This window comes from Neomonachus schauinslandi, chromosome 1 (assembly GCF_002201575.2).
Source record: "Neomonachus schauinslandi chromosome 1, ASM220157v2, whole genome shotgun sequence".
Taxonomy (NCBI): Eukaryota; Metazoa; Chordata; class Mammalia; order Carnivora; family Phocidae; genus Neomonachus; species Neomonachus schauinslandi.
In genome coordinates, this window is record NC_058403.1 from 163,661,980 (window position 1) to 163,679,973 (window position 17,994).

Sequence of the window (17,994 nt, forward strand, 5' to 3'; positions counted from 1 at the left end):
GATGCTGACGAGGCTCCAGGCTTTGTGGGGACCCTCCCCATCATCCCACAGCTTCCTCCTGCTCATGGAGCGTTTGAGCTGCTTCTGTCCTTACCTTGGTGACACACATAGAAAGCAAGTTTGGGGCACACATACGGGTTTAAGTCATTTTGATATTGTTATTGTCCCTCTGCACCTTTCAGTAGCCTGGTCCTAGCCTCCCTGAAGCCAATTCTAGGTCCTCAGTCTTCAGGTCCACTGTCTGAAGACCCATCGTACTCATTATCCTAGAAATACCCTCTGGCTTTTGAGTTCCTTAGAAGATAAGGACCCTTTCCTATTCTTTACGTTCTCCAATGCCTAGCAGTGGATGTCAAGAAATAGGTGGTTTTGTAGTTGAATAACTGTAAATAATGGTACGTTTCATTTAAGCAGCAGTTTATCTGCTTCACATTTTACAAGCACTTTCATGTCTGATCCACCTAATCATCTTATGAGACAGGTAAGTGAGAATTTTTCTTTTCATTTAGTAAAGAGAGGAATAAGGAAGCAGAAAGAACAGTGACTTTGTCAAGGTCTCTAGCCCAGAGACCTCCAATTCTGCCACCTCTCATAGTTCATTTCTCTTTCTACCAACCTATGGTTTCTTTTCCCACCGCCTCACCTCCTTCTGCTCCTGGGAACCCAAAAGGCTTTGCCTGGCACAGTTCTGTGTTTTGGCCTCGGAGCCCATCACTTTGAAAATAGATCAGTAAGATACAAAGGAAGAAAAGGGTGGTCTGGCCATACTAAGAATGGTTAGGGACTCTTCCCCCTCAATTTTACCTAACCCACAGTGGTTTAGATCTACATAAATAATGCATTTTTCAATGCTGAGGGCATGAAGTGAGAAACTTGGTTCCATTCTAGAATACTTCTTTCTTTTTTTTTTTTTTTTTAAAGATTTCATCCATTTAGGGGCACCTGGGTGGCTCAGTCGGTAAGCATCTGCCTTCGGCTCAGGTCATGATCCCCGGGTCCTGGGATCATGACCCAAGCCGAAGGCAGACACCTAACCAACTGAGCCACCCAGGCATCCCTAGAATAATTCTCTTTCTTGACCTCTTGTATTTTCTGATCTGTCACTGAAAATATTTCCTTAATTGCTCCTGACCCTGGCTAAGGTATGGTAGGAGAAGCAGAAAAGAAATAAAGTGTCCCACATTCACACATACAAAAGAAAAAAAGAATAGAAAGGGAAGAAAATGAGAGCATAGAAAAGGAAAAGGAATTAAGGAGAGGAAGAAAGGGGGAAATAAGAGAGAAAAGGTTTGTGCTTTATTTATTGTCTTGCTGGTTTGCCTATTGATTGTGCCTATTGATTATTGATTGGGGAGCCTAAAAAAAGATTTAGGGTAATTAATTCTCCAGGCAAATTCAGGCACATCTGGGAAAGAGTAGGGAATCAGTTCAAGATTTGCTAAACTCTTACTATCAGACTGGAGGCCATATGCTTTGCCCACTTATCCCATTTTATTAGTACTACAACCCTTGAGGTCAGTCTTTTTAAATCATTCTACAGACTGGAAAACACTAGGAAGTTTAAGTAACTTGTCCAAACACAAAAATGGAGATCTGGGACTCAGCACCGTGTGTGCCAGAACATACTGCTTGGGGAGATCTGTGAGAAGTCAGAGGGTTTGTGAGCCCTAGAGTCCACAGAATTACTAGATTTAGCAGTGCAATGTAGTTGGCAGGGTTAACAATGTGAAGGAAGAATTTGGAATAGTTGAAAAGAACAAAGGGAAAGTAGGTCTTATGATAGTGAGTTAATGGTTCAGACTCCCAGACTAGTAGGAACTGTTTGGCAAGAGTCAACAAGGGAGGAGTATCCGTGGCTGGAATTCAAGGTAGCCAACTGTAATAAAAGCCAACTGCAGCACAGAGGCCCTGTCTTTTTGGAAGATGGCCGAAGCCTATCTTACCTGTGGTTTGTGTCTGAACAAGCTAACCCAGACTTCATGCTCAAATAACCTTTACTTGGGGACCAAGCCAGGAGCTCAGGAAGTCTTGGCAGGCCCCTGCACATGCTCAGAGAGAGAGCACACTGTGGGGGCCTTGGACAGCTGTTTTTCTTGAGCCTTACCCTTACGTGGACTCTTGTCAGACCATGCAGCAGCATCTCTAGGCTCTTTCTGTAACAGCTGATTCTTAAAGTCTCTTGGGGCAACTGGGCCTGTTAGGGCACCTTAGGCAGGAAGGGCCAACACATTAGACCAATGTAAACCAAGAGTGGACCAAGTGTTCCTTCTTTACTTCTGCTCTTCCAGTAGGGATCAACCTCCAGAATTCCAAGGCAAGAGATTATGCCTAAGAGGAGATAGGGACTCCCAGTCTGAAAGGGGAAAGTTAACAATGCTCATCAAGGGAAGGCATTTTGGTATTTACTCAGCACCTGCTATGTACTCGACTATTCATATACATTATTTAATCCTCACAATCTCAGTAGCTACTATGATCCCCGTGTGTCAGATCAAAATCAGAGACTCAAGTATCTTGCTTAAGGCAAAAGGCAGAATTCCAACCTAAGTCAGTCTAATATCAGAAGCTATATTCATTCCACTCTGCCACACTCCCTTTCTCACGGACTAGATGCTCTTTAAGAGTCCCTCCAATACCTATAGTCTAAATCTGCAAACATGAGGGAATAACCATTCCTCATATTTATATAGTGTTACATAGTTCACAAAGCACCTTCATAATACTTCACCTTATTTGATCTTCAAAACAATCCTGTGAAATAGGCAGTGTTGATTTTAGCCATATGATTAGGTGTGCTGGTACTCGAACCCGTCTTCCACCGTCCAAATACACCATTCTTCCCACTAAATCAAGATCTCTTTCAAAGGGGATCTTGTTTGCTTCAGGGAATGTAGTGTTAACACTGAATGTTAACACTACAACCATGAAGCAGGAAAAAAATTATTGGAAAAGCAGAATCCCAGTAACCCAACAAGGAGAAAACTAAAATAAACCAAATGGCTTTTTTTTTTTTTTTTTGCATTGACAGTAATTTCCATAATGGGTCTTCAAAAGCACTCTAAGACTGTAAAGTATCATTCCAATAATCAAAGAAAAGTTTGACTTAAACAAAAAATTATTTGCATCCCAATACTTTGAAAATTAGCAATTTGTGCCTGGTGCACATAATTCCATCACTCACACATTTCCATCTGCTTTCCTGTGCTCTCCAAATTCTACCCCTGCCTCAGTCTAATTCTTTCCTCTGTGCAATACATCCTGTCTTCGGTCTAGAATAGGACAAGTTACTTCATTCAATAGAGTGCACACTATGCATCAGGTACCGAGCAAGGGGTGAGGAAAAGACATCAACAAATAATTGTCAATAAGAGGTAAAATAAAAATGTCACACGGATTCAAAGAACTCTTACTCCTTGAATGGAAGCAACCGGAAGGCTCCTGAATTACCATATAAACTGAATCTTGAAGGATAAGTAATAAAGGCATATAAAGGTCTAAAAGGGAAGTTTTTAAACAAACTGGGAAAACATGAAAGTGATATGGGGATTCATGAGGTTCTATTGACTGAGAGACTGAGAGTATGGCAAGACAATGTAAGACTGGTGTGCACTGAAATCACACCTCGGAAACGTCTGAGAGATTAAGGTATTTTGATTGTTCAAAAAACAATGGCACCTAGTAGAGATTTGATGATGATCTAGAACTGTGCTTTTGGTATACTCACTTGCACACAGGGATGCAGGAAGAGGTATGGGTATGAGGTAGAAGACAAGGCGTTAAGTCTGGGACACACGGAGTTTGAGATGAGTCAGGACATGTAGAGGAAGAGGTTTTCCAGTATAAGCACTGCCAGTATCTAAGAGTGACCGAGTATATACCTAATGTTTATAGAATAAAAGGACTAAAAACAGACAAACAAACAAAGATGGCTAGAACTCTGGACAGGACAGAGGTCTGCAATTAGAGATCTGGACATCATCCAGAGACAATAAAGTCAAGTGGACAAGAACAAAGGGACACGCATCTTTCCTGCAGTAAACATTTACTGTGTCAGACTTTTAGATGTGAAAAGGGACTTGAGTTCACACATCTCTTTCCCACTTCCATTTTTAACTTATCTGCTCCATGCCATTAGATACTGTGTTTATTAGTTCCTTCACATGTATATCATGTTTCACCCAGATTACATGCAGGGATACTTTAAAATTCTTTTGGATACCATATTATTGGACACATAAATGACAATTTGTTAACACTGAATGATAAACATGAATATCCTAGAAGAGCCCATAACCCAAGCAGGGTAAATGAGAATGGACCATTTTACAGGTGGAGAGATTAAATGTATGGCCCATGGTAGTTTCTGTCAATCAGCCTCAAGGCTGCTGCTATGACTTAGGTTCCCTACACCCAGTTCACTTCTCTACTGCTACTTCCAGGTTTCTTGGGAAACTTCTACCTACCTCCTTGCGTCTACGGCCACTCAGGCAACATACCTTTCACAATTTATCAAATTCCAACACAAAGCACAGGGTTGACAAGGCAGTTGTAATTTTATTGAAGTTCTTTTTAATTAAAATGCTTTGCAGTAGAGACCACAGCCTGCAGGGGGAGCCTCCCAAATGTTTCCTGCCCCACCACCTACAGATTGAAGTAGAATTTGATTTATTCCCTATCTCTTTCAGTCTTGAGGGCTAAGGGGTAATGGATGGAAGCGGAGAGAATGACCAAGAAGAGGCAAGGATGAGACTCCGTCTTAAAGAAAAACCCTGAAGGGCCTCAACTTCAACCAGTTGAAGTTTGCTTTATAGTTGTTGATCACCCAGTTCCAGCCAACCAGGAATAAATTAAATATAGTTTTGCCACCTCAGCTGGTGGCAACAGGAGCTTTCCAGAACGTGGGCCTGGTTTGCACTAGCTGCCAAAATCACCAACAAGTTCAGAACAGCTCCTCTACCTTCTCACTAGGCTCAGTAAGAGGCCCAGGCTTCACCCCACAGAATAGTCCATCAGGCAGGCTTCATTTACGCTTCTTCTCCTGTGTGCTGGTGAACCAAGAGTCTAGGAGCTTCTTGCTGTAGTATAACTGCCAGGCATGCACTTGAACCGCCAGCACCAACACCAGGTACATGACAGAGACGGCAGAAAAACCAAAGAGGAAGCGGTAAGCCTTTCCATGGCGGTAGAGCTGCTGTGCAGCAGGGAACATCTCCATGCTGCCATAAATGAGGGGAGCTATGGAAAAGAGCCCCATGCTGATCATGGAGAGCACCAGGTAGCTAATGTTGTTTCGAGGGAAGGAGAGGAGGCCCAAGAGAGAGGGCACAATGCTCAGCAAATATGGGTATTCCCACTGATAGGGCATGGCCACCTGATCATGTGACAATAGCCTCAGGTGTCCCACGCTCATCTTGGCAACCAGCAGCAGCCATATGACCAGATGCACGTAGATCAGCTTCTTGATTTCATACTTGAGGGTCACACTGTGGGGCAGAGCAGAAGAAGTACCTTTCATTCAAAATTTTCTGACCACCAGCTATATGCCAGGCAATTATACTGGACACTGGGTTACAAACATGAGTAAGATATAGTCCCTGCCTGGACGCTTGGGGACAAGGAACAAAAGAAAAAATAAGGGGTGTCTGGGTGGCTCAGTCAGTTAAGCGTCTGACTCTTGATCTCAGCTCAGGTCTTGATCTCAGGGTTGTGAGTTTAAGACCCGCGTTGGGCTCCACACTAAGCATGGAGTCTACTTAAAAAAATAAAAAGAAAAAATAATTAGAAAATGAACTGGAAGAGCTCTAGTAAATATAGGTTGCCAGATATATGAATATCACAGGAAGGAGTAATCAGTTCAGCTTAGGATGGGATGTCTGAGAAGGCTATCTAGAGGACAGGGATATTTGAGATAGGCTCTGAAGGGTGGGTGGTAATTATCAGAGGTAAGAGCATGCAGGCAAAAAGACATAAGCATTGTGTTCCAGGAAAGCAGGTGGTGTGGCAGGAATACTTTGTAGTGGGAAGGGAAGAGCAGAATGTGAAGTTGCAAAGAGTGAGTCAGATTAAAGGCAAAAGAGTAACTCAGTGCTGTGTTTAGAGAGATGACTTTGATTGCACCGTAAGAATATAGCCTACAGGAAGGAGATACTGGCAGCAAGGAAATCAACTCAGGCTGCCCGTACTTCCCAAGCTAGACTAGATTTTATAGCCAAAGCAAGCACACATATTTCTCTCATTATTCTAATTCTCTCAGGTCCTAAATGTATTCTCTTCACACCCCCGAGGGCAGTTTCTGCTCTGGACAGTCATCAAAACACTTGCTTGGGTTGTGATATCCTCTTAGGTGGGGGTCTAAGGATAAGAATGAAATGAAGATCCAAAGAGCTTGTCATTCTTCAAAACTCTGGAAAGATGTGAAAAACATTCTGGGAGAGTTTGATGGATTTAAGGAAAGAAAATCTTTTTTTCAGTATTTTTATTTTAAAAATATTCATTATAGAAAATGAGGAAAGGTAGGGGGGGAAAGCCAGTCACCTGTAGACTTCATGATCCATGAAGGCAGGGACCAGTTTTGTCTTTTTTAAAGAAACTTTTTTTTATTGAAGGTATAACATGCATACAAAGACCAGATCTGTTTTTGCTTACTATTATATCCTCAGTGCCTAGCACAATGCCTGATGGGTAGAAACTCAATAAATATTTGTGGAACGAATAACGAAGTTGAAACACCCCTTACATGGGAGTGTTCCTAAAATTCATTTTAGGCGAGGAAAGGCTGGACTTTATGGTCCACATTCCCCAAAATGGCCCGAAATACAACAGCTACCATGTATTGGGCAGACCCTTTACACGAATTACTAGCTCACTAATTCTTCCCCAAACCTAAATAATGGATTGCTCTTCCCTTCACAGATGAGGAAAGTGGGTTTCGATTAAAAATTGGGTTTCCGAGGTCACAGCAAGGCCAGCATCGCTCAAGACTCCAGAGCCTAGGAGGCAGGGACTGGACCCTCCCAAGGCACAGGGCGGATCACGGGTGGTGCTTATGGGAGCGAAGGGGCTTCCCGAAATTGGGGACAGGGCCTGGGCCGTCACGGGAGGAGGTGCGCGAGGGCCGGCTGGGTGGGTAAGACCCCGAGGCCAGGCCTGTGTCGCTTTCCAGGCCCTCCGGGCTCTGGCTGGGGAGAGGCCTCCGTGCTCCTCGCCTCACTTCATACCTCATCTGGTAGTGCATGGCGACGCGCTCCCGGTGCTGAAAGTCGCTGCCGTCGGTACCGGCCGCTCGCGGGCCTGCCCGAGATGCCATTATCCCCGCCCAGAACCCCAGAGCCCCTCACGCCGACCCACTACCGTGCCGAGCTGCCTGCACACCCCGATAACGCCGACTCGGCTTGCCACCCTAACAGCCGCGCGATTCGGTGAGGCCAACTTCCGGCCTCTCTGTCTCAGGCCTCTCTGTCTCGGGAGGACCGACTCTGTGGTCACGCCCTCGCGCACGCGCACGTGCACGCTCTCGCGGCTCCGGCTTATCTCTGTCGGTTTGGAGTGCCCAAGAAATTAATCCGTCCCAAGAAATTAATCTGTAGGGATGGCATCTTTTTGCTTTCTGACTGGACCATATCACTTAGACTGTTGAGCACTTTCACCTTCTTTTTTTTTTTGTAATATTTTATTTATTTATTTGACAGAGAGAGACGCAGCGAGAGCAGGAACACAAGCAGTGGGAGTGGGAGAGAGAGAAGCAGGCTCCCGGCCGAGCAGAGAGACCGATGTGGGGCTCGATCCCAAGACCCTGGGATCATGACCTGAGCCGAAGGCATACGCTTAACGACTGAGCCACCCAGGCCCCCAACACTTTCACCTTCTTAAACTCTATTATGAGTTCAAGACACCGCTGTCCCCACTTCACAGATGGGGAAGTGATATTGAAAAGGGTTCTGTAACTCTCAATAGGACACATGATTGACCCAGTCTCAAAATATCTCCCCATGGGTTACTTAATCATTGCAAAGAGAAAATGGTAACTTTACAGTGGAGAAACCTGGGGTGCACTCCCTTAACGAAGTAATCAAAGTTAACTTGATCAGTAACGAGACAAACTTGACATCTGTCTCCTGTTACACTGAAGACACAGCATCACTTCTGTGATATTTCTGCCAAAGATACTTAATTTAACCTGAATCTAATCATGAAGCAATGATAGATAAATTGAAGGACTAGACTGTATTTTTAAAAATGTCAAGGCTATGGGGGTGCCTGGGTAGCCCAGTCTTTTGTTATCTGCTCAGATCTTGATCTCAGGGTGGTGAGTTCAAGCCCGTGGTGGGCTCCATGCTGGCTGGGTGTGGAGCTTATTTAAAAAATAAAAATGTCAAGGCTATGAAAGAAAAAAGAAAATTATGGGGTGCCTGGGTGGCTCAGTCGGTTAAGTGGCTGCCTTCGGCTCAGGTCATGATCCCAGGGTCCTGGGACATGTTGGGCTTCCTGCTCAGCGGGGAGCCTGCTTCTCCCTCTCCCTCTGCCTGCCGCTCTGCCTGCTGCTCTGCCTATCTGTGCTCTCTATCTCTATCAAATAAATAAATAAAATCTTAAAAAATACACAATTTTTTTCTTTTCTTTTTTTAAAAGATTTTATTTATTTGAGAGAGAGAGAGAACAAGTGGGGGGAGGGGCAGAGGGAGAGGGACAAGCAGACTCCCCGCTGAGCAGGGAGCCTGATGCAGAACTCGATCCCAGGACCTGGAGATCACGACCTGAACCGAAGGGGATGCTTACCCTACTGAGCCACCCAGATGCCACGAAGATTGCATTTCTTAAATAATAAGACTTGAAAGTCTAAATGACTGCCTGATCCAAGGGCTGCAGGATGCATGTTGTGTTAGCAGGCACGAAAACAACATTAATCTCATTATACATCTCTAGCAGAGCTCTTGGGTGACCAGGGGCATTGTCAGTGAACAGTAACATTTTGAAAGGAATCTTTTTTTCTAAGCAGTGGGTCTCAACAGTGGGCTTAAAGTATTCAGTAAACCACATTATAAGCAGACATGCTATCATCCAGGATTTACTCTTCCATGTACAGACCACAGTCAGAGTAGATTTAGTATAACTTTTAAGGGCCCTGGGACTTCCGGAATGGCAAATGAGCACTGGCTTCAACTTCAAGTCACCAGCTGCATTAGCCCCTAACAAGAGAGTCAGCTTGTCCTTTGAAGCTTTGAAGCCAGGCACTGACTTCTCTCTAGCTCTGAAAGTCCTAGGTGGTATCTTCGTCTAGTAGAAGGCTGTTTCATCTACACTGAAAATCTGTTGTTTAGTGTAGCCACCTTCATTAATGATTTCAGCTAGATCTTCTGGATAGCTTGCTGCAGCTTCTACTTGCTGCTTTATCTTGCACTTTGATGTTATAGAGATTCCTTAACTCTCATGAACCACCTCTGCCAGCTTCAGATTTCTCTTCTGTAGCTGGCTCACCTCTCTCAACCTTCACAGATTTGAAGAGAGTTAGGGCCTTGCTCTCGATTAGGCTTTGGCTTAAGGGAATGTTCTGGCTGGTCTGATCTTTTATCCAGACTACTAGAACTTTCCCTAGGTCAGCAGTAAGACTGTTTTACTTTCTTATCATTCCTGTATTCACTGAAGTAGCACTTTTACTTTCCTCCAAGAACTTTTCCTTTGTACCCACAATTTGGCTGTTTGGTGCAAGAGGCCTAGTTTTCAGTCTGTCTCAACTTTCAACGCGCCTTCCTCACTAAGCTGAATCATTTTTAGCTTTTGATTTAAAGTGGGAGACTTGTGGGCGCCTGGGTGGCTCAGTTGGTTAAGCGGCTGCCTTCGGCTCAGGTCATGATCCTGGAGTGCCCGGATCGAGTCCCGCATCAGGCTCCCTGCTCGGCGGGGAGTCTGCTTCTCCCTCTGACCCTCCTCCCTCTCATGCTCTCTGTCTCTCATTCTCTCTCTCTCAAATAAATAAATAAAATCTTAAGAAAAAAAAAAAGTGGGAGACTTGCGATTCTCCTTTCACTTGAACACTTAGAAGCCATTGTAGGATTATTAACTGGCCCAATTTCAATATTGTTTAGTCTTAGGAAATATGGAGGCCTGAGGAGAAGGAGGGAGATGGGGAGAGAAATGCCCATTTGGTGGGCAATCACAACACACAACGTTTGTCAATGAAGTTCTCTGTCTTATATAGGCATGGTTCGTGGTGCCGCCAAACAATTAAAATAGTAACGGCAAAGATCACTGATCACAGATCACCATAATAAAAAAATAATAATGAAAAAAATTGAAATATTGCAAGAATTACCCAAATGTGACACCGAGACATGAAGTGAGCAAATGCTGCTGGAAAAATGGCACCGATAGACTTGCTCAATGTAGGGCTGCCACAAGCCTTCAATTTATGAAAAATGCAGTATCTGTGGAGCTCAATAAAGTGAAGCACAGTGAAGTAAAGTAAGCCTGTATCTGTCTCCTCCCCATACACTCTCTAGAACATCTTTTCTTGCCCTCTGGAAATTCTGCTGACCCTTTAGAATCCATCTTATTACTCCAGCAAAAATCACCTACTCTGACATCAGCTCCCACGGCTCCTGCTCAGTAAGTTGCAGTGTTTGTTAAGCCTGGTTTAAGACCATCTGTAATAGAATCACCCAGGATTTTTTTTTTTTTAATCACCCAGGATTCTTATTAGAGGCATATATTTTGGTGGCAGCAGCTGAGGCCGGCGGGTGAGGTAAGATGCGGCTGACCCGGGAGAGAAGCCGCTGCCGGATTCAGCCTGCGCGGTAGCCCACCGCCACATGGGGTTGGCAGCTATGGCCAAGGACATCCTCAGTGAAGCGGGGCTGCACTTTGATGAGCTGGACAAGCTGCACATGTTGGACCCTGAGGTTACCCAGCAGACCATAGAACTCAAGGACGAGTACAAGGACTCTGTGGGAAAAATTGGCCAGTTTCAGAAAATAGTTGCTGGTTTACTTGAGCTTGTTGACCAACTTGCAAAAGAAGCAAAAAATGAGAAGATGAAGGCCATTGGTGCTCAGAACTTGCCCAAATCTATAGCAAAACAGAGAGAAGCCCGACAGCAGCAACTGCAAGCGCTGATAGCAGAAAAGAAAATGCAGCTTGAAAGGTATCAGGTTGAATAGGAAGCTTTGTGTAAAGTAGAAGCAGAACAAAATGAATTTATTGACCAATTTATTTTTCAGAAATGAACTGAAAATTTCATTTTATAGCTGGAGGGCCAAAAAACAAAACCAAACTCAAAAAACCTCTGTACTATTCCAGTGACTTGACTAATGACCCACATATGTCCTGAGAGATAGTGTGTAAGGAACGCAACATCTCTAAAGGCGGTAAACAAATCTGGGGGAGCTTGTTGCAGATGTCCATGCACATCTGCTTGTGAACACCCAGTGGCCACGGTGGTCCAGGCTTTCACCTCTCGGCATTCTTAGCCTGAACTGAGCAGTCTGTAAATGCTGATCCTTTTTTTTTTCTTTGTAAATTCACAAAGCTTTGGAAAGAAAGAGCAATAAATTATTGTTTAAAAAAATAAATAAAAATAAAAGCATATATATCTGGGGGTACTTAGGTGACTCAGTCAGTTAAGCGGCTGGCTCTTGATTTTGGCTCAGGTCATGGTTTCAGGGTCCTGGAATCGAGCCCCATGTGGGACTCTGCACTCAGTGGGGAGTCTGCTCGAGGATTCTCTCTCCCTTTCCCTCTGGCCCTCCCCTCATTTGTGCATGCACTCTCTCTCTCTCTCCCAAATAAATAAATAAATCTTAAAAAAAAACCCACATGGGGCACCTGGGTGGCTCACTTGGTTGAGCATCTGTTTTCTGCTCAGGTCGTGATCCCAGGGTCCTGGGATCGAGCCCCGCATCGGGCTCCCTGCTCCGCGGGAAGCCTGCTTCTCCCTCTCCCACTCCCCCTGCTTGTGTTCCCTCTCTCGCTGTGTCTCTCTCTGTCAAATAAATAAATAAAAATCTTTTTAAAAAACCACATATATTTCTGGGCCTTACCCTTACCCAAATAGATCATTCTTCAGAGTTGGGCCTGAGACTATTTTTAATCTAAAATGTTGACTAGGTAATGCATTTATGTGGTTTAGAAATCAAACAATATAATAAATTTATGCACAATAAGCACATGAAAAGATGTTCAGCACCATGAAAAGAGCCTGCATCGGGCTTATTGCTGGGTGGGGAGCCTGCTTCTCCTTCTGCCTGCCGCTCCCCCTGCTTGTGCTCTTTCCCTCTCTGGCAAATAAATAAATAAAATCCTTAAAAAAAATTTGTACACAAACGTTCATAGCAGCATTACTTATAATAGTCAAAAAGTGGAAACAACCCTATATTCATCAGCTGATGAATGGATAAAAAAGTAGCATCTCCATAAATGGAATATTATTTGGCAATGAAGAAGGATACATATTACTGCATGGGTAATATTACGCTAAGTGAAAAGCTAGTCATAAAGGACCCCATATTTTATTATTCCATTTATATGAAATATCCAGAATAGACAAAGTTATAAAGACCAAAAGTAGATGGGGCGCCTGGGTGGCTCAGTCGGTTGGGCGACTGCCTTCGGCTCAGGTCATGATCCTGGAGTCCCGGGATCGAGTCCCGCATCGGGCTCCCTGCTCGGTGGGGAGTCTGCTTCTCCCTCTGACCCTCCTCCCTCTCATTCCCTCTGTCTCAAATAAATAAATAAAATCTTAAAAAAAAAAAAAAAAGACCAAAAGTAGAGTAGTGGTTGACAGGAGGAAATAGGGAGTAATTGTAATAGGTATGCAGTTTCTTTTTGAGGGTGATAAAAATATTATACAATTATATAGTAATGATCATTGAAGAACTTTGTGAATATACTAAAAACTATTGAATTGTAGATCTTAAAAGGGTGAACTTAATCGTATGGGAATTATATCTCAATAAAGCTGTTATTTTATTTTTTTTAAGATTTTATTTATTTATTTGAGAGAAAGAGAGAGAGAGAGAGCAAGCATGAGCTGGGTGAGGGACAGAGGGAGAAGCAGGGATCCTGACGCGGGGCTCGATCCCAGGACCCTGGGATCATGACCTGAGCCGAAGGCAGACGTTTAACAGACTGAGCCACCCAGGCTCCCCAAAGCTGTTATTTTAAAATGCAAATGGTCACAGGGAAGGGCAATAATGGAAAGGTGTGATCATTTACAGCAGCAATTTGTTTTTGTTTGTTTTGTTTTTTTTAAGTAGGCTCCATGCCCAACATGGGGTTTGAACTCACAACCCCAAGATGAAGAGTCACATACCATACTGACTGAGCCAGCCAGGCTCCCCTAGAGCAGAGATTTGTAACTGCTTTTGTGCCATGGACATCCTTGGCAGCCTGGGGAACCATTCTCAGAATGAAGTTTATTTTGTTTTTTTTTTAAAGATTTTATTTATTTATTTGACAGAGAGAGACACAGAGAGAGCAGGAACACAAGCAGGGGGAGTGGGAGAGGGAGAAACAGGCTTCCCGTGGAGCAGGGAGCCCGATGTGGGGCTCAATCCCAGGACCCTGGGATCATGACCTGAGCCGAAGGCAGACGCTTAACAACTGAGCCACCCAGGTGCCCCCAGAATGAAGTTTTTGAATGTACAAAATAAAATATATAAGATTACAGTAAAAGCAAATTGTATCAAAATAAACTTCTCCAATTTAAAAAAGTATAGGCAGTGAAAACTCCTCCTCTCAACTCTGCTCCCCATCTTCCCAGGTCTCAACCCAGTCCACCCGACTCCACCCAACCAAGGAAACACTTTGTGGGTTTTTTAGTGTAGTTGTATGTATTTCCAGAGTTTCTTTAAGCACATACAAGTAAATGTAAAGTTATATTCTTATTTTACTCTTTCTTAAATACAGAGGGTACTGTATTATACACACTTAAAGACCTTGATTTTTTGTTTCCATGTAACAATATATCTTGGAGATTTTCCCCAGATCGGTACATAAAGAACATCCTTACTGTTTTTTTTCTTTTTTTGCTTCCTAGGTTTATTCCATTATATGAATATAAGATAATTTATTTAACCTGTCTCTCTTGTAGGACATTTGGATCATTTCCAATATTTTGCTATTACAAACAGCTTCAGTTAATAACCTTGTATACGTATCATTTCATTCATGGGCAAGTAGATCTATAGTCTGGAATCCCAGAAGTGGTATTGCTGGGTCAAAGAATATATGGTGTCTGTAATTTTGTTAGATCTGGACACATGGCCTTCCACAGAGGTTAGATCAATTACATTCTCACCAACAATGTGTGGGTGCGTCTGACTCCTTGCTTTCCCACAGCTTTGCCAACAACATTTGCTAGTCTGATGAGTGAAGAATCACATCTCTGCGTAGTTTTATGTCGCATTTCTATTTCTTTTTTTTATTTCTATTAGTGGGATTAAATGTCTTTTCATATGTTTAAGGATCATTTGTATTTCATTTCCCTGAACTATGTTCATATCCTTTGCCCATTTTTCTATTTGTGTTGTTGGTCTTAGTTTATATATAGAGGAAGGAAAACAGAATGAGGAAGAGGGAGAGAAAGATAGAGACAGAGAGAGGGAGAGAGGTCGGGAGAGAGGAAGAGAGGAGGAGAAAGAGAGAGAGAAGATCAGCATCTTGCCTATTTTAGGTGCAATATAGCTTTCTTTTTGTATGTCATTTAACTCTGCTCAGGTATGACAAGTTGAACATGCAGAATACATTTTTTTTTTTTAACTAGGCTCCATGCCCAGTGTGGAGCCCAATGAGGGGCTTGAACTCACAACGCTGAGATCAAGACCCAAGCTGCGATCAAGACTCAGACGCTTAACCGATTGAGCCACCCTGGTGCCCCCAGAATACTTTTTAAATATAATTGAATGCATAATCTTTTCTTTTATGGCTTCTCAACTTCAAGTCATAGCTAAAGTCCTTCTCCACTCCGAGGTATCTCAAATGATTTCTAGGCACTTTAAGGTTTGAAAACCATGCTCAGACATCTGCCTCTCCCACTAGAATATAAGGTCCCCAGACAGGGACAAGAACTGAGTCATCTGTGTCCCCAGCAGCCCATAGTGCCTGGCATAGTGTAAATGCTCAAGAAAATGCTTGTTGAATAAGTAAATCCCAACTGGTTCAAAACCATCCTCTTCTCCTAAGTACTGCGAAGAATCCTCAGGTTCATGGAGCCCCAAGGCAGATGACCTTTGGCTTTAGCCTGCAGTTATCTTTTTTTAAATCTGTGTCTGCTTCCCATGATGCCTTGGGAGTTCATCATCAGGGCCTGACTGCTTCTGAGTCATCCACTGACGCACAATCACATGTTAGATGTTCAATAAATGTTTGAAGCATGAATGTCCAAGGGAGGGGCCCAACCTGTTCCCCAGAACTTCTTTTCTGAAGTATTTGTTTGTACTTCTCTTCTGGCTCTTGGACTGCCTTCAAGTTTAATGACTTGTGTTGCTGTCTCCTAACCCTCCTCATTCCTATCCCAGATCCTTTGCACTGATGTTTCCTTTGCCTTGAATGTTTCCCCAGGACTTCAAAAGATTGGCTTCTCAGCAGTAGGATTTAGCTCAAAGCTCACCTCCTTTGAGGCCTTGCCTGAACCCACAAGCCAATGTATTATCATGCCACTTTGTTTGGTTTTTTTCCTAGAACATCATTATCTGAAATCCTTTTGTTTATTTGCATATTTGTACAAGATCTGAGTTCCCCTCTGCCCTAGGAATGTCAGCTCCTTGAAGTGTGGGACAAGGCTGTCTTCTTTCCCGCTGTATTCTCAGCCCCTGGGAGGGCTGGCACATAGTAAGTGCCTAATAAATATTTGCTGAATGAATGAATGATGGCTGTCTGGGAGCTTGTCCGGGGGGGGTTAGATATTGATAATAGGGGCACCTAGGTGGTTTGATTGGGTGTCCGACTCCTGATTTCGGTTCTGATTGTGGTCTCTGGTTCCTGGTATCGGGCTCCACACTCAGCAGGGAGTCTGCTTCTCTCCTTCTCCCTTTCACTTTCTGCTTGCTCGCTCACTCGCTCACATGCATGCTCACTCTCTCTCAAATAAATAAATCTTTAAAATAATAATAATAACAATAGTGATTTATTGAGCCCAAAGGATGCACTAAATTCTGCAGCAGGTACATTTCATGATTATCTCATTCAACCTTTATGACAACCCAATGGGGTAGGAGCTATTTTTAATCCCTATTTGTCAGATTCAACTGAAGTTTAGAAGAGTTACGTCACACAGCCAATGCTAGACCTCTGGCCCTCAGAGTGGGGTTCCTAGCAGTCACACCTTTAGGATCACCTAGGAACCTCTTAGAAGTGGTTTCTTAGGCTCCACCCCAGTCATACTGAGTTGGAGACTCTGGGGTGGAGCCCAGCAATATGAATTTTATCAAGCTCTCTAGGTGATGACACACAGGATGAAACACCTTAAGGTAAAAAAAGATGAGCTTGAACTCTTTTTTAAAAATTATTTTTATTTTTATTTTTTTTAAGATTTTATTTATTTATTTGAGAGAGAGAGAGAGAGTGAGAGAGAGCAGGGTGAAGGCCAGAGGGAGAAGCAGACCCCCGGCTGAGCAGGGAGTCTGATGCGGGACTTGATCCTGGAACTCCAGGATCATGACCTGAGTCGAAGGCAGACGCCCAACTGACTGAGCCACCCAGGCGCCCAAACTCTTTTTTTTTTTTTTTAACAGCTTTATGGATCACTTATAAAAGTAGAAATAAACAAATAACAGCTTTTGGGGGCGCCTGGGTGGCTCAGTCGTTAAGCGTCTGCCTTCGGCTCAGGTCATGATCCCAGGGTCCTGGGATCGAGTCCCACATCGGGCTCCCTCCTCGGCGGGAAGCCTGCTTCTCCCTCTCCCACTCCTGCTGCTTGTGTTCCTGCTCTCGCTATCTCTCTCTCTGTCAAATAAATAAATAAAATCTTAAAAAAAAAAATAACAGCTTTTTGGAGATATAATGCAGATCACCCACTCTAGTGATCAAGTCAATGGTTTTTAGTATATTTTCAGTGTCGTACAACTGTAGCCAAAATGGACTGTGATTAGATTAATTGATTAGAACCTTTTTGTCTCTCCTACAAGAAACCCCATCACTCCCTATTAAAATCATTCCCCATCCCTTCTTCTTCCCCAGCTCTAAGCAACCACTAATTTATTTTGTCTTTGTAGTTTTGCCTGTTCTGGACATTTCATATAACTGGAATCATATAAATATGTATGTGATCTTTTGTGACTGGCTTCTTTCACTTTGCATGTTTTCAAAGTTTATCCGTGTAGTAGCATGTAATCCTTTTATTGACAAATAATATTCCACTTATGGATATGCCACATTTAAGAAATCCGTTCATCGATTGATGAACATTTGAGTTGTTTCTGTCTTTTAGCTATTGTGAATAACACTATGAACATTTGTGTATATGTTTTGGTGTGGACATATGTTTTCATTTCTCTTGGATAATGTATACAGGAGCAGGATTGCTGGGTCAAGGGTAAGACCTTACACTATTAACCACTACACATTTCAGCTAGCCTTAGTCTCTACTATTATTAAATAATTATATTATCACACTCATATTCACTTCTACCTATGAATTATCTCTGTTGTAACGCCCTTTACTTTTATTTTTTTATTTTTTATTTTTTTTAAAGATTTTATTTATTTATTTGAGAGAGAGAATGAGATAGAGAGAGCATGAGAGGGGGGAGGGTCAGAGGGAGAAGCAGACTCCCCGCTGAGCAGGGAGCCCGATGCGGGACTCGATCCCGGGACTCCAGGATCATGACCTGAGCCGAAGGCAGTCGCTTAACCAACTGAGCCACCCAGGCGCCCCCGCCCTTTACTTTTATTATCACAAGTCCTCACCTCAATCCCCTAACACAGAAATCATTGTCGCTGTTATACAGGTGAGAGAAACTGGGGCTCACAGAAGTGGAGGCAGCTTGTCTACACTCAGTGAAC

General features: G+C 43.3%; 2 protein-coding genes across 3 annotated transcripts; one reads left to right on the forward strand and one right to left on the reverse strand.

The window, feature by feature from the left end:
• Positions 1–33: 33 nt before the first annotated feature.
• JAGN1 (jagunal homolog 1) lies at positions 34–7,442 on the reverse strand. 2 transcript variants are annotated; one of them, XR_006541213.1, is made up of 3 exons: positions 7,218–7,423; positions 4,958–5,483; positions 34–94 (listed from the first exon to the last, which is right to left on the reverse strand). XR_006541213.1 is itself a non-coding variant. In XM_021695047.2 (2 exons), exons 1-2 carry the CDS (start codon positions 7,304–7,306, stop codon positions 5,021–5,023), a joined length of 552 nt encoding a protein of 183 aa, XP_021550722.1. In that variant the 5' UTR covers positions 7,307–7,442; the 3' UTR covers positions 4,530–5,020. The 2 variants fall into 2 exon arrangements, 1 of the variants encoding a protein (XP_021550722.1); XM_021695047.2 differs by lacking the exon at positions 34–94 and having other exon boundaries at positions 4,530–5,483; positions 7,218–7,442.
• A 3,378-nt stretch (positions 7,443–10,820) lies between these two features.
• LOC110584911 (intraflagellar transport protein 20 homolog) lies at positions 10,821–11,226 on the forward strand. The gene has a single exon (XM_044916480.1). It carries the CDS (start codon positions 10,821–10,823, stop codon positions 11,151–11,153), a length of 333 nt encoding a protein of 110 aa, XP_044772415.1. The 3' UTR covers positions 11,154–11,226.
• The last annotated feature ends 6,768 nt before the right edge of the window (positions 11,227–17,994 follow it).